This window comes from Pezoporus occidentalis, unplaced genomic scaffold (assembly GCF_034315485.1).
Source record: "Pezoporus occidentalis ecotype Australia unplaced genomic scaffold, CSIRO_AGI_Poc_V1 ctg195, whole genome shotgun sequence".
NCBI lineage: Eukaryota > Metazoa > Chordata > Aves > Psittaciformes > Psittacidae > Pezoporus > Pezoporus occidentalis.
Genome location: NW_026913800.1, coordinates 660,240 through 680,365, shown reverse-complemented (window position 1 = coordinate 680,365; position 20,126 = coordinate 660,240). Strand labels below are relative to the sequence as shown.

Genomic DNA, 20,126 nt, shown 5'->3' with positions numbered 1-20,126 from the left:
GATCTGCAAACCTCCTAAGGGTGCACTCATCCCACTGTGTCATTGATGAAGATACCAAACAGTGCTGCTCCCAATATGGACCTGTGAGAGACCCCACTTGTCACTGATCTCTATCTAGACATTGATCCATTGACCACCACACTCTGGTGTGTGGATGTGACCATCCAACCAACTTGTCATCTGCTGAGCAGTCCACTAATCAAATCCCTACCTCTCCACTTTAGAGAGAAGGATGTTGTGGAGGACCACACCAAATGCCTCACATAAGATCAGACAGACAACAACTGCAGCTCTTCACTTGTCCACTGGTGTAGTCACTCTATCACAGGAGGCCACTAAGGCAGGGCTGTCCTTTGTGAAGCCATGTTGGCTGTCTTGAATCACCTCCTGTCTCTTGCTTTTCTTTCCTGATTTTTTACACCTGGTGATCGAGAGCTCTTGTACTCTATGGAAACCATCCTTAAAGATCTGCCAGATCTGTTCCTGCTTCTTTTGCCCCACTGTCATTTGTTAGTATTTCACTAATGCAGAACAGAGAAGTAAAATCGACCCTACCACAAATGCGATGGAGTTTAAACTCTGGAACCATCCTAACACCAGAAACCACCTGAAAATGGATCTTACCATTTCATTATCTGGAAACAGAGAACAACTAAGTCTCAAAAAAAGAAAGATCTCGCAGGAGGGGCCTGTCTCAACCAGTGCTTACCAAACACAGGTGATCCCTTGGTGGTTCACATAGCATCAGATCTTGTAGGGACACTGAACTTTTCACAAATGAAAGAGCATGCTCCCATTAAAAACACTGTTGCCTTAATTATTGCTCCTCTGCCCAACTTCTGCAGCATCTTTTATTATCAAAAAATAAGTAATGCCAGGAGTGGCAGCTTTAAAAAAAAAAAGTTGGAATTTGTGAATGATTTGGTAATGCCTTCAGCCCGCTCCCTCTGACCTCTTCACTGGTTTAGAGTTGCATTAGAAAAAAACACATTTGCTAGCTAAACATGAGGGAGCTTTATAAGGAGGCCTGATGTCTCAACATTAAAGGCTATCTGTGAATGAGCAGAATCAGGTGTCTTTCTATAGCTAGCATGCTGTTTCACCAGGGCAGCTTCTCCTGGTTTGGAAGAGGTAACAACCTGGAAGGCATTTCATTGTTCAGTGTTTCATTGGTTTCCCCTCACAGAAACAGTGACTAGGATTGCTTTATGAGAATAAAGAAAGTAAAAACCCCTTTTCCACTGCAGCAGACATTCTTGGCTATGAGGTTTGATGGGCTATTCTCTTTGGTTTCCTAAAACTGAAAACTTTCTCCCTTCCTTCACCTTATAAAACAAAGGAAACAATCTGCCAAAGGTCCATTGCTCCAATATCCTTTCCTATCAGTAACTGGATTAGTCAACAGATTTATCTCAAACTGACCATTTGAAGATAAGGGATAATGTTTTGTAATGTCTGAGTTGAGACTGCTTCAGACACATTTTTTTTGGAGCCTAGAATAACCCAGTCAACTTAAGGGGTTTCAGTACAACTCTGGTCTCAGCTGTATCGATGACCCTGCAATGACTATTTCACCTACTGTAGTAGGAAAAATGTAAGCTTAAAACATAAACTAAATATAAGACAGTACTTCCTAAGTATGTTGACTTACTTTCCCTCTGATGGATTTACTGAATGAAAATATTCCTTTAAAACCTTTCCTTAACTGGGAGAGTCTAACAATAGCTCATATAGCCATGTATCCACGCAAAAGAAAGTGAGTGGGGTTAGAAGTCACCTGAATAATGGAAAGCTATGAAAAAAATATTAACAGACTACTACTGGTGTGCCCTATGCAATAAAGTGAAACAAAAAAGGCTAAGTACATTTGAGCAGTTTACAGGCACTGTATATAGATGACTTAATCAATCCACCCATTGGTTAACCTTTGACATGGAAGATTCCTTCATCATTCAAACTCAAAGGTATGCTTGTGAGAGGTAATAAAAAGGCAACAACAAATAAGAATTAAGTTTTGTGATTTTGATGGGAAGGATAAAAAAGTCCAGTCAACGTAGCTTGGTTTTGAATCTACTGCAAAAAATACCAAAAAGTGTGAATGGTCCAGTTTATGCCAGTTCGTTTCAGTTTCTCAGAAACAGTCAGCACTGCTCAGCCTGATGCAGGTGTGTCTACAATTAAGTTCTCATTATAATTTACATCATTTTAGTTGCAACACTTTAACTTAGGTTTTTACAATTATGATTTTCTATCTATCACCTACCTAGAAATAGAAGAATCACACCTAAAGAAAATCATACTCTCAAAAAAATGCTTAGTTGTTATGGCGGCTGAAAATAATGCACATTTTGACAGTCTGGCTTTTGCACTACAGTGTGAAATTACAATGGAAAAATTGTGAAAACAATTTTTTTTTCCTTCTGGAAGGATCTGCTTACCCTATTACTGAAGTAAATTTGTCAAATCTGAAGTAATTCAGAATCATGTGAGGGAGTCGGCTACATTTTCCAAATTCAGCATGGAATTTTAACTGTCCCTTTTGCCCCTTCACACACACAACCTCGATATTATCTGAAAGATTGACTACCACAGTTCAAAAGGGTTTTTACACTTTCACAGCAGGAAAACAAATCAACTACTATTTCAAATGACCCAAGACACTTTTCAGCTTTTGACTCCGAGAACTGCTTTATTTTGGCAGAAGCTGTCATGACGCTATTGAAATCTTCACTGAGAAACAACTTGCTTTTAAGAGGAAAACCCCACCCAAACAATTTCAGCCTATAGAGGAAAAAAGTTAAAGGCTTGCTCTAACAGGTTAAGTAAAAAAAAAACCTAACAACCACCTACTCACAAAATAAAACAAAAAACCACAACAGAATTAGAACCGTAACATCATAACAGCTTCAATTTCTAGTTTGTGTAAGTATCTTAAACATAGTTATTCCACTCCACTTGCAAGTGCCTAATTTTAGCATAAATTCTATAAATATAAGGTGAAACCAAGGACATATCTAATAATAGAAAAAGATACCCACCCCCTTGTTTCAGAAGCACACTGTGGTACAGTAAACCCAACCAATCCATCCTGAGACATCCAAAGCCACTATTCTTCAAGGGTAATAAATATGTTTGCATAAATACTGTAGACATTGCTGCAAAAGGTGATTAAGGTAAAGGAATCTACTGTATAAACAAACAAATAAAAATCATGCTTACCTTTGTCTGATGTTACTGTGCAAGGGCTGGTCATTCTGCAAATGGATTGGTGAGGCTGCCCGCTTTGGTGAAGAGAGGGACTCTCTAGGGGTTTGCTTTGGTGATATTGGCACTTCATTGTAGGAGGAAGATTCTCGGGCAGAAAGCGAAAGAGAGATGGAACTATCCAAGGTTGCTGAAGGGTCAGAAGCCTGTCTAATGGCACTGTCATCATCTGCTTTTCTATCACTCTTTTCATTTGAGAGGTCTTCTTTATCTGGAACACCATCTTTTTCGTGGCTCGTGTACTCTTTGGATTCAGAAATCACACTCTTTAACTCCTTCATTTCAGTTCTGGACAAATATGAGGAGCCACAGTCCTTGTTTTCATCATCTTGCCTTTCACTTTTCACTCCCTTTCTTTCCACACTGTCAGGATCTCTCCTTGCCCGCGTATATCTGGATGAGTAGTCAGAATCCAAATCAGTATCAAGAGATAATCCATATTTTTCTGCTAGCTGGCGCCGCCTCTCTGCCTTGTACCTAGCTATTCTTTCTGCTTTTGACTCTAGCTCCTGGACATCCATGTTTCCTGTACTATACAAGGGCTCTGTATTACCTCCTGTGGTTTCTGCTCGATATCTGGATGATCTGGGTTGTTTTTCTACAGAAGAATCTGAAGTTTCCTCCTCCTCATTTGATCTTCCTGTTGAAAGTACAGCAGATATGAGCAAATCCATCCCAAAACTCTGATTACTCTACCTACCATTCACACTGAGTAAACAAAAAGCTTCCCATTTTTTTACAAGTCAAAGTGTACTAGCGACTGCACAGACACATTACATTTTGGCACTTACGCCTCCAAAAGCATATGCAAATGATAAAGAAATGTCTATTAGTTAAATATGTTGAGTCTCATATCAAAAGACTGTTGTTCTAAAACAATATGGATAACCAACCTTGTTCAAGTAAGACAGCTGAAGAATTAAAAAGGCAAGTTAAAAAGCCCTCTGACCATGGCTTTTCCATAAAGCTCCTCTCCATGTACAGCACAAATGACAGACTAGTAAACATGAAGTAATTCAGTAATGCAAAATTGCCTTAAATTATACTACTTACCTAAGTGGGGACTGTATGGATCAGTTGCACGCATATATCTTGGTGTATCTTCCTCTAATAAACGGTGTGTGACTGAACCTGGACAGTTCTGTAGAAGCATAGGTTGTGTATCATTTTCAATTCCCTCTAAGCGTCTAGCTATTCTCTCTTTTCTGAAAAAGATGTGAAAAATGTGAAACCCAGCATCTTTGAAGATTTGAGGGGAGAGTTTCTAAGAGGAGGTAACAAAACAAGCTGTGTGTTTTGTTTTACAGGCCAAAGGCTTTTTGTTCTTTTACCTTTTCATTTCCAAAAAATCTTGGTTGTTTGGTTCAAACAGTTTTCTTAATTCTGAAACTGAGACAACAAAAGATTATGCAGTTTATAAGCTGCTAAGTTTCAGCAACTCTCAGAAACTTGTTAAAATGCTTTAGCATAAAAGGGAACAATCAAATAAGAGGTTCGAAATTGCTTTTGTCAGAGTACAAGTATTTTCCTCTATTTTCCTAGTTTATTAAGCTTGCATTGTCAAAAGTGCACTAGGCACATAGGTGTAATCATCAAGGAGTCCTCTGCTCCAGAGAGAATCTGCTGTGCTATTCTAGGAACTTTCAAGATCTTGTATAAACTGGGCAAGATACATTTTGATTAGATGGGGTCAAGCTTACATACTATTGTAGCTCATTTCAAAATCAGGTAGTATGGAATTACTGCTTACCCTATCTAAAGAGAGGTCTAGGACTGACCTATTTAAAGAGAAATACTGTCCTCTATTCCCTACTCTTCCTCCACTCCCTTATATTGAGCAAATCCCAGTAATTCACATTTGGAGTGAAAATTACTGTGTATCCTCATTATATTCCTTCATGGTTATCACTCTCTACTTTGCTAATTTTCCCTTATAGTTTTAATTGGACATAATTTCCCTCTCTCCCCGTGAACTATTTGGTGGTGTTATGTGCTAGCAGACAGCTGTCACAGCTCAAAAACCAGTAGTGAACCAACAGGAGGCATGAGAGATGAAGTAATTCATATATATATATATATATATGCACACATATGTGCACAGTTACCAGTGATGTTTGCAAGCCACATTGGAGCAGTGAGTGCTACGAAAACAAGTATGGTGTGGCTCCTTACCACTAAGAAGAGAAACCAACCCCAAGGCTATCAAAGGATGCTGTAAACTGGGGGTGTGGGTGGTTGCAAGTACCCCACACTCACCACATCATTGCCTTAGCAAAGATGTTAAGATGTGGTGCTAAAACCTGTGTGCATTTATTCTGATGAAGTTCTGATCCTGCTGACCCAAGGATGAAAAAGCAAGCTCAAGTCTACAGCCTGCTAAATCAGCCCTAGATTAACACCAGAAATGCCTGATGAATCAGGAGTGTCCAGAAGATACTGTTCCACGCCACTGCAGAAGTAAAGCTGTCAGATTTTTCCCTACCAGACTCCATTGCTCTACGTACTTAGAGGATAAACATTATTGAAATGCCACCCTTTTAAAGGTCAGATGCACCTTTTCTCCCTTTCCTCTGCTGCAAGAACTTGCATAGCTAAGTCAGGGTTTCAGCTTACCTGACAAATATCCAGGAAGTTTGCTGTTTGCTCAATACCAGTGCTCATACCTCATAGATACTATTGACATTGCCTGTCACATCAACCTTATGTGCTGAAAAGCCACTAGAATTCCAGGTAAAATATCTTAGATCAGCAAGAATTAATGTATTCTGATCATGACTACTCAGAGAAGCAAATGAATGAGGTACAAATATAGGTACAAATGAATGAGGTACAAATATACAAATGAGGCTACAGCTGAGTGCCTACTGAAAATGTGTGATTAACGGGAAAAAACCAAGTGGGCCACTCTCCAAAAAATTCCTTTAGTCTACATTTTATAGAAAGCAGACTCAAGCTATCCATTTCAATTTGTCAAGCCAAGTTAGCTCAGAATGTGATCACGCCACGAAAATATATAATATGTATACATTTGATGCAACTAGCAGTGCAGAATAGCGAAGTGTGCAGCTGCCTAACAGTACCAACACAAGGGTTGCTTCTTCCATGCCTGATTTCAGCATCTGCAGCAAAGCAGATTGAAGCCTTTGATATTGACCAGGCTGACAGTGGAAGATAGACACTGAAAGTCAGCAAGCTCCAAGCACAGATCTCTGGAGATGAAGGGGAACTAGAGTTGGGCAATGCAAAATTTGCATCCTGAACCAATACCAAAGCAAAGACCTTTTTCATAGTGTTTTCATAGACCTTTCTCTCAATTCATGAACAGTTCCTGCTGCTGCCCGGCCTACTCAAGCTGTGCTAGCAGTGGAACTGTGCTAAACAGAGAACTTACCCATATGAAACCACCTTTCATCTCACATTCACACCAAAGAAATGGTTTCTCATAAATACTTTGCTCTCACCTCCGCCAAAGCTACTTCTGTTTAAGTTTGTTTGTCTGGCTATTAGAATGTTTCTGTTCCATCTGCTAGCTATACATACATAAAATGGTCAAAACAAACCTCATAATTGTTCTGCCACTTCAGACAGGTCAAAGGCCTCCACAGCTCACAGTTAATAAAACCACATTCCACCCAAACCCTGATCATTTTTCTTCCCTAGTCACCAATTTATACAGTCCCTAAAACCACCATCACAGAACAGGTCTTTTACACGGCTTTAAAGTTCTAAAGCATAGCTTTGTATACTGAAGTCTTTGTTCCCCCACCCCCCCAAAAAAGTAGTCCACATACAAGAAATGTGGAACGTCCAAAGAACTCCCAGCAACGTTAGCTCGACACTCTTTTGCTACGTGTTAGCTGAAGTTCCAGAGATTCTACTACTGCTTTGCAGCCCTAAAAAGAGCACTGACTTAACGAAGAATCTCTCCAACACCTTCCCAAACAAGATGGGACAAAAATAGCATGGGACTACTCTATGCTGCCTTACACTTTTTCCACACTTGAGATTCCAGACAGTAATTTCAGCTAGGTTGGCCAACATCTGCAGAGGTTTTTTTGTGAAAGTATTTTCAGCAATAGTCTTCTGGGGAGGTGAGAAAAAGAAGGAAAAACAAAACAAAAACAAACAACGAAACCCCAACACCCCCAAACAAAAAACCCCACCAACACAGCCACCAAAAAAAAAAAAAAAAGAAGACAAAATCCAAACCAAACACCCCCCCCCAAAAAAAAACCACCAACAACAAACCCCCCCCCCCCAAAAAAAAAAAAAGAGAAAATAAACAAAAACACAACACCAACTCCCCTCCCCCCAGAAAGAAAGATAAAATGCAGGAAGTCTTCTACTCTAGTGATTTTTTTAATTTTTTTTTTTTTTCCTGAGTATTTGATTTCAAAACCTGAAGGCCAGTTGGAAAAATTTCACCCCCAAGTACACGAGTTGGCCCTTGCAAGCTTAGGTGATTGCATATCTCCTTTTCAGTTTGCAATCTGAATATGTTGGTGCCAATTTGACACCTGCATATGGGAACATAATCCATCAGAAACTACACCATTTCAAAGACACCTATGACAGTGCTAAAGAGTAGCAACACTTCTACCTAAAAAGCAGCACAAAGATCTGATTCAGAGAAAAGACAAGACTAAGAAGCTTCAAATAACTAATTTTACAATAAAAGCTCCTTATCTATGTTACTTCATGCCAACACATTTTGTAGGCACTGTTGGTCAGTATAGTTAAGGCCAACAGGAAGAACAGCCACGGGTCAGGTGCAGTCCTTAGCTTCAGGCTTTATTTTAGGATGTTGAGCATGATGCTGTGGTAGGATACCCTCTAACCTAGACTGTCAAGAGGCACCTTAATTTTTGTAACTGTAGACATTCTGAACAGAATTTTCTTTATAATACCAGAATTTAGCAAAAGCAGTATTGTTCCATGTCTCATCCCAGAATAAGAAACAGAAAGTATGTTTGGAGTGTACCTTATAAAAATGTTTTAAAAAGTCCTTAAATTAAGGTGAAAGTTTTTTTACAGAAGCCATTCATCTTTCAGAAACATTGCTTACAGAATATAAATATGTTTTTGCTGAAAGGTCTCTTTGGTAACAGCAGAGGGGATACACGTGGATAAAGCTGCAGGCATGCGACAGTGGATTTATTTTTAAAATACAGAAAATGTAAAAATTAAATCAAGTCTTCCAAAAGTCCAAGTAGAGAACGAGCAGGAACATTTGTGAAGCCTGAATAGACATAAATCAAAAATTCACCTGAAATTTCTCAGAGATAGTAAATAAACATTGCAACACAAGTATTTTCATTTTGAACAAAATTTAATATGGCAGTGAAGCCTAGGTGCCGTGTTCCTATTCTCCTCTTGGCCTCACCTGGAGATATGATGGTCTACAAACCAGGCTGGAGAAGCATTTATCATCTGGTTACACTAGCAGAGGCATACATGTTCAATGTCTATCTGCAGGTAGCAATATGTGAGACTTCAGCTAGACTCTTTGAACCTCAGTTCAGTCTGTATCAGTTGAAAATTAAATATATTCCCTTGATTTTCCAACACATGAAAATCCAGGTTAAAGTTAGGCCTTAGATGGGACAAATAACCTGTACTTCCAGTAAGTGTTTGAAAGAGCCTCAAGTAGCTCCCACTGTGAACTTTTTCTTAAGTCTGGTATACACTAAACTTGATGCCTTTATTATGAGAATAATTTCTTAGGAAATACAGGCATCTCAAACCAGAAATTCACTGAGAAGCAACTGACAGACAAGGTTTCTCAACCGAAGGCTCTCACAATTAACTTGTTGGCCAGCATGACTGTAAAACTAAGCATCTGGAAAAATGAGGGACTACATATACTAGCGCTCTCAGGACGCCTGGGTTGGGTAAATCCATATCACTCTATACCATTATTGTGTCAATGAAGTCTTTCTGAACATCTGTAATAACTACATTTAAAAGCAAGCATACCACTTAAATGTTATGCTGGAAGAAGGACTCCTTTTTCTAAAGGATCTCTGCAACGAATGACACTAGAAGAGCAAGCTAGCTCCTTTACATTACGGTTAGTGCATCTAGCCTTGCAGTTTGTCTGAAAAGGGCAAATAACATCAGAACACACAATTTTAAGCAAAGTTCTGAGATCCATAACATCCTTGAGTGAAGGGAGCATCTTTATGCCAGTTACACATAGCTCTTAAGTTGAACGTCATCCTTTACTGATCAAGAACTATTTCCCAGCAAACTGTGATTTTTTTCTTAAAAATTAAAGAGAATTAACTCTACTACCTCAACTGTGTTAAAAAAAAAATAAAGATGGAACTGCTGTTTTCTTCTTAACTTATTCAGACTAAGACAGACGTTTAAAAAAAAATTAACAATCCCCAAACCTATATGTAGTGCAGATCCTTTAGCATGCAAGACTAAAAGTCAGCGTGTAGTCTGTTGGTCGTGCAAGCACAGTGATTCTACTAATCACTGAAGGGGACTGGAAAGAGCTGTGACGACAAGCCAAGTTAATACTTTTAAATTCAGTATTAATCTAATTGTACAAAGAAAGCAACCTCTCTGATGTTTTGAATTTCAACTACTTAAACTACTGAAAACTAGGTAAGCAAAGCTGAACTTTACGAAGTAAGGATGTAGTAAGGCCTTGTAAAAGAGCATTGTGGTTCATCCCTTATGCATACTTCACAGGGAAAAGGAAACTCATTTACAAAGGATCTGTGCCCAAATGATTTTAACTGTGCATAGAATAAACTTCACATGGTGTTAGATTACCACTTGTGTTCATAATGTGTCTTCCTTACCTACCTTTTGGAAGTACTGCTAAGAGATTAGCATCAATATCCTTTGTGCTGTTTGCAAGCTCTTCTTTATCTTCAAATGAGAACTCCTTCTGAAAACTGAAAGCAACATCTTGTTTACAGAACTGTGGATGTTTCTGTTACAAATCAAATAAAGACAAGATGTAACCAATTTGTGGCAAGATAGTCTAATAGAGATACCAAAGAAAATATTTTCCATAAGAACAAAATAAGAAATAACCCCACAAAACTCACAAAGCCAAACCTAACATAATTTGAAACCTGCTTGGAACTGACTGTGACACATTTTTGCATTAAATTGCTGACTGAAAACTACTTCAAAATGCTCTGCTAGCAATCACCTTTGAAATAATCTGTATCAAATTATTCTTCATAAATATTAAAACATATTTCATCAAATACAGTACTGTATGCACACTCTGCCTAAAAGCCTTCTGCACGACTGCCCTACTGTTGTTACTCCACTGATCTCTGGATATTTTGTAGTTTATAATACACTAACATGAGCAGCAGATAATTTAGTTTTATACTTTGTCTTCTCAAAACAGCAAAAGTGGCCATTTAGATAAAACAAAATATTTCTTTAAATATGTTCATTAAATATACAAATTTTAACTTTAAAATGCAGGTGCTATAGTGGCCCAAAGTATATACTAACTGAGAACAGATACTTTTTTGGAGATTTACCCTCTTGTGGGTAAACAAAGTGAGATTATTCTTTCCTATTATTAAACACAGAGAGAGAACTCTTCTATTCACAGAAAAATAGAATGGTTAGGATTGGAAAGGACCTTAAGATCATCTAGTTCTGCCATCATGACTTCTAAACTATCCCAACCAGACTTAAGAAAGCTTACTACTGTCTTAAAACCTTTAGTAAACTGTGTAGACAGATGTAACAGACACAAATCCACAGTGATCTTAGCTCAGTGATCTAAGCATAGTGACCTTAGAGCTGCGCATGGGCAGAGCTGTGCCATACGATTTACTGTCACCTGATTAAGACAAACTGCACACAGCCTTACAGTTGGCAACTCCTTCCTTAGAACAGTTTTTAAATGGCTCTTTTAAAGAATTGAATATCCTTTCATCAAAGGTATTTGGTAAGAAAAGAAAGAATAGGTAAAAATTATTCTGTACTCACTATTCCAGAAGAACATTTCTTATTGAAAAGGGATTTAACATATAATGACTAATAACATTTTACATGAACTCCATGAAGTATTTGCTTCTTTATAGTTTATAAATAATATACTTTTGTAAGATACTGAGGGGAGAATAAACCCCCTCAAATGACATTAAACAAACTGGGCACTATGCCACCTGCTGCAAACCATCTCCAACAACTGCACTTAGAGAAATTATTCCAGGTACTGCCAAGAAAAGAAATATTAGCCAATACAAAAAAATAGCAAGCAGAAGACGGAGAAGTGCAATAATTTGTCCGTTAGGAAAAACTGTGTATTCTTACAGGGTGAAAACATTTTAATGGAACTAAACAAAAAAACAAAACCAAAATAAAAAAAACACACAGCAGCCACAAGGAAATGGGTCCATGTATCATCTGAGACTGGGTAGAGACTCGGACAACCTCATGTTCCTATATCCCTAACTTCATATTGACAGTACTTGTGATTCTTACTAGCCTTACAACGTACGTTTTTCTTCTCACAGGCACAGCTTCTGGAGTACTCTTAGGAGGAGAGATTCCCAGTTTCCATTTGAAAGGAGTTTCTACTCCTTCTGGCTGAGGATGAGTTTGAAAAATGTGAATAACATTGGCCTAAGGCTATAAATCAAAAAGAAATCTATTCTGTCAAATCAATTTGAGTACTTAAAGCTTGTCTCAAAAGTGCCAAGGGACCCAGCTCATCACTTTTGAATACCTGGGCTTTATTTAGAAGCATCTCCAATTGCTTTCATAATGCTTGTGACAGAGAAGCACCTTAAGTTTCTATAAACATGGTATTCTGCACAGAAAAGCATTCATCCAAACAGCAAAATCCTCATTTAAATTAACTGTGTGCTAACATCTACAACTATGCCTCAGCCCCACATGAATTTTCAAGGGTAAAATTATACAGAAACTGGACGTACACTAACACAGTGGTTCTAAGAATTGTATTATTGCATTGCTGTGGACCCTCAACAGACTTCTAAATACTGTTAACTAGTTAAGTTCACCCTTGTCCCTATCTCCAGACTCCAGGGAATTCCAGGGACTCTGAAGCAACAGACCCTCTAAACCCAGTCTAAATGTTTTTTCACTGGGTTTCCATCCATTTGTTTTCAGGTCAGTGTTGCTGGTTTCCTTACTTATTTTTCTTAAGAGAAATTTTCCACATCTACTCAGCTGTCTCAAGACAGGCTCTCAGTTTTACTGATTTTCGTTGATTGTCTGTAAATAATGTACTTTACCTATTCCAGTTTTAAGTCATCTTTTTCACACAGGGTGACCAGAATTGGATAGTCTTGATTCCACACCTGGGTCTTAGCAGCATCTTATAAAAACAGTAATTTTAATACAGAAATCATTATTGTATGACTAACCAGATGAATGCTGGGATTTACAACCCATTTGCCTTTTTGCATCTATACTCTTTGGTTGCTCAAACCCGCATGAGAAACTAATATGCCAAGGCTTTGCTTTCATCAGGCACAAGTAACAGAAAAATTTATCAGCCTCCAATGTGCACTTAGTATTATTACATTACATCCTTTCTCTATTACTCCTCAAGGTCATTCAGTTCTTTCTGTATGTGAGCTCCCTCCTCCTTCGTACTGAGGATGGCTTCAAACTTTGCTCACTGGCAGATTTCATTAAAATTCTTTTAATAACCACAAACTTCTTAAGCTTAACTCTTGCTGGGCTAGATCACACCATCACAGGTTATCCATTTTGTGAAAGTCCCTTCACAGTTTCCCTTACGCTATCATTTATCATTTCCCTCTGGACAGGCTGTCAATTTTTATTTACTTGTTTATTTTTAAATGTTAACTATTTTCATGTACTGATTATTTAATCCGCAAGGGAGGACTTTTTCTTCTTCAGAGGCATTTTTGTGCTCTCTCTCACAAAGCTGCAGGTGGCATTGCTTGTTTTAAATATTTGCACATTAGAAACAAAATATTTTAAACCAATGTAACAATTACAATGCTTTCACTTGCACAGCTTGTTCAGAGACCAAGCACTGCTCTGAAGATGAAACAGTCAAGCCAAGCAACTGGGTATTTATAGATACATATAAAAAATTAGTTCTAAAAATGAAAGTTGGCATATTTAGGACATGTCACAGTATTCAGCAAGAACATTCATTAGGAATCTAAATTGAGTCAGAATGATGTTAAAGCAATTCCAAATAGTAAAAATAAAATAAAAAAAATAAAATAAAATTACAGGACACTACTCATAAGGGTTTTAAAAAAACATATGCTCGTAAGTACCTCCTCACTAAGGCTTCCCTTTTTCCTCACAGGGATCTATCTAGCTGTTTCCCTGCTAAATGAGCAGTTGCAGCATCAATTTAGCTACTTAAGCAGAGTCAGAAAATCAGACTTGGACTGCCAACTATATCTTACCTTTTAATTCATCTACAACCCTATTCTAAAATTATCACAGCTGCATCTGCTCACCTGTGCTTTCCTTAATGTCTCAAGTCCTGCTATAAATTTAGGTGCAGATTCCGAGCAGCAGCACCAGGAGTTTCTGCACTTAACAGACAACATTATTAAAATCATTTAAGGCATACATGCATGTCTTTAAATGAAAAATAAATACTTCAGAAGTTGCAAGAATTTTTTCCTCTTAAGGTCCCTGTTAATTCTGGATACTGAAAGAAGAACTTGTCCTTCTTTGCTTGCCCAAAATACAGCCTGTGATCATGCTCATGAAATACCATCAACAGCATGAGGTCCCACAAATTTGTTTCACACAGGATTTGTGTGTGTTTTGGCCTCCGGTTGCAAACAAACTCATTATATTCCCCAATGTTCAGGAATCCATACAATTCCTATTAAAACACAGGCAACAATATTTCACAACCTCAATAGTTTTTCTTTAAAAACAATGATGTATAATGTGACATTAGTAGAGTATTTGACAGTCTCAGTAGTTATATTGCTCTTGCAACTTCCACAGTAAGTGTGGGCTGCTTCTATACATCAGGGATTCTAGGCTGAAAACTTCATCTGCTGCTGCTGCAGCATAAAGTTTCTAAATAGCTGCCCCAGTAACCTAGTTAAATGCCCAAAAGCGAGCAGAAGTTTGATCCAAATGCCACTAGTAACACTGCCCTGCCATCTGGGATAAAGCTACAGCATATATTGAGATTTTGTGACTAAAACACGTTTAAAAACCCACTTGCATACCTGCCAGCTCAGTGCTTGGCATTCAGTTTTCATCTCTTTCTCTACCTCTAGGACAATGTCCTTCCCTGGACTCTCACTTAAAAGGTCCATTCTACAAGTCACATTCTTCCTTCACTACTCTCATTTCTACTTTTGCCTACCTGCCTTCCATAAAGCAAAGTGTCTTTTACACCTATTCCCTCCACCTCTCTACAGTACCTAAAATCCAGCATGGCAGATAATCAGGTATGCTTCAGAAGGTGTGTGGTGACTGAAAAGATGCCTGCAAACATAAGCCTGGGTGCCTAAGGCTGGTGGATTCCTGTGCAGCTAAGCCAACAAAACAGCTGGTTGCTGGGGCAAGAGTTAATTCCCAGCTCCCACACCTCTCTCCACCATTATGAATGAGTCCAGCAAGCACAAAGGCAGACACAAAAAACAGCTGGAGTCAGGATGGGAAAAGAGGCCTGTCACCTTGTTTGACTGTGAACTGTATCCCCTTACTCAGCCTCATGGAACTGTGCCCTAAGACTGCAGGTGTGAGGCAGCATGGCCCTGCAAAGAAGCACCAACATCACCTTTCCATTCCTGTCTGCAGTGTTCCCCCCCGCCATGTGCTGACAAAGCTCTCTGCATGGCTGTATAATTAATTCACCTACTTCAGCCACCTTCTTTTTCAGACAGATCAGTTTTCCAACCTAGTTCACTACACGTCAGTACTGCGTCCATGCCATGAAAGGAAAAATGAGCACTGCAGTGGTAGGAGGCTCAGTGAAGACTGGAACTTCTCCCTTAGCAATGTCAGCTATAAATTCCACATTACTTAGGCGGCAGTTGGTATCTTCAATGCCTGTTCAGAGCACCTGTTTGATGCCAAGGTTTGATCCTGTGAGAGGACGAATAATCATCCTCTCTGATAAAAGAATAAATGTATATTCAAGCAATGACTGCGAGTTACAATTGTGCAACCAGTCATCTTCATTAGGCAAGAAAAACTTGATCTTACCTTAATGCTCTCTTCCTTTGGAGCAATCGTGAAGGTTTAAATCTGACTGAGTTTTCTTTGTCAAAATCTATGAAAAAAAAAACAAACAAACCATACCATGGTGAAGATGCTTTAATAAACGGGGAATTTTTAGGAAACTAGAAACTAGAGTTTTCCTGTCCACTGGAAAAGACTGTATAAAGGCCTTCCCCCACAGTCAAAGGAGCATAAGCTGGCACGTCCAAGATGGTGATAAACCAAAGCCTTGCAAAAGTGAGTACAGACAGTAAATATATCAAAAGCATCAATGTTTTATGGAACTGCCATGTTCTAACCCCAGTATACATGGTGTAGCACTGCAGTCTGGGGCTATCATTTAAACTCCTTGACTCAGTTTTCCAGCTTATAAGATGGGTGGTTGACATGTTTATGAAGCACTCTGCAAATAAGAAATGCTGCAAGCAGTAAGAGCCTTTTTGGCTGCATCCTAGCTATATTATAAAAATTGCATATTCACTGCAGAAGTCAGAGATGCCCAGCTGAGGATCTGTTGCAACAAGAGTATTATACCATCCATGACAGAAATATTTCTGAAGGTTGTCTTCTGTTTGGAAGCTCCCATTTTCATCTGAATAGCCTTAGAACATGATTTCAGAAAGGAACACGTGTTTACACTGAGAGCAAAACCATGTCAGATGCAGCCTTATATTCAAAAAGTATGGATTACAAAGCCAGCAGGTTCCCAAACCTTTCTGAACCATAGCAAGCAATGGGTAATTTCCCCTCTCTTCCCCACATCTAACTTTTCCATTTCTGCAGTCGAGAGGGTCTTAACAATAACCAGTGACAAGGGGGACCAGTTATCCAAGCACTGGTTCCCTTCATTCAATGAGGATGCTGTTAAGAGACCTTAGTGAACTGTTAGCCAGGAAGCAGGGGAGCACCTGGTCTGTGACTGCTGTTGAAAAACATGAAGCTACCAGTAATTTACTCCTAATGGGAAAACTGCCTTCCATGCCCATCTATACTTAGTCGACAACCCCAAGACCCTAAATTAATAAATAAGTGGTCTCTGATGCAGTATTCATTTTATTCTTCAAAGACAAGCCTGAATATTGCACAACCTGGACTTTAAGATGATTCAAAAGCAGCTGCATCCCTTTTATTCTACCTCAGAGGTGAGGTTTAACTATCACAAAGAAAAGCCTAACTGCTAGCTGGCAAAAAAAAAGTATTTTTTGCTTATAAAAACTATGCTGAAAGCTAGGTAGGATGTTTATTATCTTCACAGAAAGGGTTTAATGAAACTGTATCTTGTGCCTATGCCTATGCCTTTCAAAACTTTTTGCCCTCCTTCTCTCTTCCACGTCTCCACATACAGGTTTAAAGAAAAAAAAAAGATCACTTTAATAGTGCAATAGAGGAGGCTTAAAATGTGCAAAAAAGGCATTTTTTAGACATCTGCTACAAGTTACTGCAGATTTCAGGGCAGCTTTGCTAATAGCTTTCTTCAACATTAATAGGCAACTTTTCCTGTTTTTGTTAACATTCATTTTTTCTTTCCAAGTAAATGGAGAATAAAGCATGCAGATTTACACAGAAACTTTTGTTAAGACTAAAACAGAGTATTATAAGGAAAACAGTATGAATGGCATATAAATCATTGTATTTTACACGATTCCATGCCATAAGTCTCCTCTAAAAAGGCCAGATTTACAGTATTGTGAGAAGTCTGCAGTAACTTTAAAAGCCCAGCTCAGTATCAGCTTAGCTAATCAGAACCAGGCATATTTTAGATTTACAGCGTTCTAACAGGATATAACCCATCCTATAGGTTTTGGCACTAAAACAGCTGTCCACCATGAAAACCACAAGTAGACCACAGAGAAATTCTCCCTACCCTAGCCAAAACCAGAGAAGGGAAATGAAGAGGGAAGAAAGTAGCTTTCATTGCTTTGCTAGGAGAAGGGCTGTTAAGAGGGGGTACACAAGCCGTTCTGACTCTTGCTACCACTAAACACATGCTGTAACATTCATACATACCACATCTGTAATGCCTCAAAAACATCTTAAAACTTTGCTGTATTTCACAGGGGCAAGCTCCTCTCTTCCCTCCCCACACAAATACAGAAAATCAACCAGACAATTATATCTGTTACACAGTTCTGATATTTTATGTATTTCCTCCTGTGTAAATTAAACCCATGTGGGAGGATTAAAGTCCAATAAAACGTACTTACTACAATGTAGAAGTCTTAAAATTAAATACAAAACACAGGAGAAAAAGTAAAACAACTCTGCTTCAGAAGAAAATAAATATGCCCATAAAAGAAATATCAGTTTAACACAGTCTTAATTCAATGGTTAATTTAAAGAAGAAAGCTCACCCTCGCAGTACCTATCAGGAGCAGGAAAATCTTTGCAACAGCATTTTGTTCCTTCCTTCTTTCACTGAAGAACTGTAAACATGCTTATAACCACATTAAAGTAATCTTAAATATTTGTATTTAAAATTGAGAGTATATTTACAGAATTCCAAATCAAACTTGCTCAGAAGTTTAACCATTTGTTCGGTCCAGTCCCCCTCCCTCTTAGGTACAAACTACCAGATAAAAGCACTATCCGTAATTTAACACAAGGGAAATTAAGAATGCTGAATTTATACATAATATATATATTAAATAAAAAAAAAGAAAAAAGAGATGCAACCTTCCAGTGTTCCTTAGTATATTTAAAGGCCCTAAGTCGGTGGCAAGCTAAGCTAATTAAAAGATCCATCTAATCGGATCTTTCAAAAGTGTCCTTTAGGAAATAATTGAAATAGCCTAGATGACTAAATGCATACTGATTGTTAAAGTAGCTAATGTAGCTGCAGAAGATCCACTCAAACAATATTTACACATGCATACATATATATGAGAGATTAAACAGCAACAAATGAACTGCATTTTCTTCTATCTACTTGGAACTCTTACCTTGCTCCTCAGAGTATTTAACATTTCCCAAATAGCTGGAGATCCAAGGATTTCTGAACATGGTTGCACAAACAAAGGATTCAGCAAAGAGAAACTACAACAGCAGCTAATTCTCCAGCAGCCACAGCCCTAGGCCTGTCTTGGCAATATCATGTAGAGATTTTTCATAGCACAGGACTGGAGCTGTCAGACTATCGCGTCCCAGGGAGTACAGTAAATGCATAGCAATAGGCTGCAAGCTGGAGGAGCTCAAGCCAGTAATCAGATTACAAACAGAAATTAGGCACATGAATGTTAAAACAGATTGGGCAATGGTGATTGGGAGATTTATAATATTGCCACTTCAAAGATCCAGCCAAATTACACATTATATTCCTGCAAAATGAATGCAGAATCCTTAAATCCTCATATTTAAAAAAAAAAGCAAACCACATACACAGAAAAAAAACCTCCAAGAAGAGGAATATTTCCTTCATATCTCTAATCAGGATAAACTGCAATGCTTGCTTAAGAAAAACAGCATCCAGACTGCCCCCAAAATGGACTCTGTTAATCATATTGTTATGCTAAACATTTTGCCTAACTATTAGCTGGAACATTTAAAACAGACAAGATTTATGGATAACATATGAACAAAATAACTGGTGGGGGTGGGGATTTAAGAACAGACATCACAGCTCCAAATATTTTAATTTGAGACAGAAGGTGTAAAAGTGCACAAAAGTAGTGTCCAGCTACCATGGTTTTTTGTTAAATGGATTTTATGGATTTTTGGACTGAAGAGTCACAACATTTTATAGTTCATTTTGAAAGTCTGCAAGTATTTGTTTGAAATGGTGTAATAGCCCCTGGCTCAGTCTTTCGCACTGAACCATCTGATGGTCTAACACACACATGCACGCACACATGCACACAAAGCAGCACACATTAAATATGCGACTGAAGCAGGTCCATGCACTTAACCCCATCCAGCCAAAGGCACTAACTGCCTACCAGCTTCCCTCCAAAGGACTTCTTCCGTTCAAAAAGATTTCAGCTAGTATCAGTAGAAAACTCTCCACAAGTTTGTCAGGACTGTGAAAAGGTAGCCCAGACACACAAGACTGAAGTTCTTGACTTTCCTTAGAATTATAGAATAGTTAGGGATGGAAAGAACCTTAAGATCATCTAGTTCCAACCCCCCTGCCATGGGCAGGGACACCTCCCACTAAACCATCTCACCCAAGGCTTCGTCCAACCTGGTCTTGAACACTGCCAGGGATGGAGCATTCACAACCTCCCTGGACAACCCATTCCAGTGCCTCACCACCCTTACAGGAAAGAATTTCCTCCTTATATCCAGTCTAAACTTCCCCTCTTTAAGTTTTAACCCATTACCCCTTGTCCTATCACTACAGTCCCTAATGAAGGGTCCCTCCCCAGCATCCCTATAGGCCTCCTTCAGATACTGGAAGGCTGCTATGAGGTCTCCACACTGCCTTCTCTTCTCCAGGCTGAACAGACCCAACTTTCTCAGCCTATCTTCATACGGGAGGTGCTCCAGTCCCCTGATCATCCTCGTGGCCCTCCTCTGGACTTGTTCCAACAGTTCCATGTCCTTTTTATGTTGAGGACACCAGAACTGCACACAACACTCCAAGTGAGGTCTCACGAGAGCAGAGTAGAGGGGCAGGATCACCTCCTCCGACCTGCTGGTGACACTCCTTTTGATGCAGCCCAGGA

General features: G+C 38.8%; 1 protein-coding gene across 21 annotated transcripts in view; it reads right to left on the bottom strand.

Annotated features, from left to right (window-relative positions):
• SVIL (supervillin) overlaps positions 1-20,126 on the bottom strand; it is a 144,349-nt gene that overhangs the window by 54,848 nt on the left and 69,375 nt on the right. For 18 of the 21 annotated variants that reach the window (XM_062617379.1, XM_062617367.1, XM_062617368.1 and 15 more), the window contains 5 exons: positions 15,451-15,517; positions 10,084-10,175; positions 4,596-4,653; positions 4,318-4,469; positions 3,220-3,904 (listed from right to left, as the gene is read on the bottom strand). In XM_062617379.1, coding sequence (XP_062473363.1) covers positions 3,220-3,904; positions 4,318-4,469; positions 4,596-4,603 — 845 coding nt within the window. In that variant the 5' untranslated portion in view covers positions 4,604-4,653; positions 10,084-10,175; positions 15,451-15,517. Of the gene's footprint in view, positions 1-3,219; positions 3,905-4,317; positions 4,470-4,595; positions 4,654-10,083; positions 10,176-15,450; positions 15,518-18,404; positions 18,481-20,126 lie in introns of those variants that run through there. The other 3 variants (XM_062617370.1, XM_062617380.1, XM_062617381.1) reach the window with 3 other exon arrangements.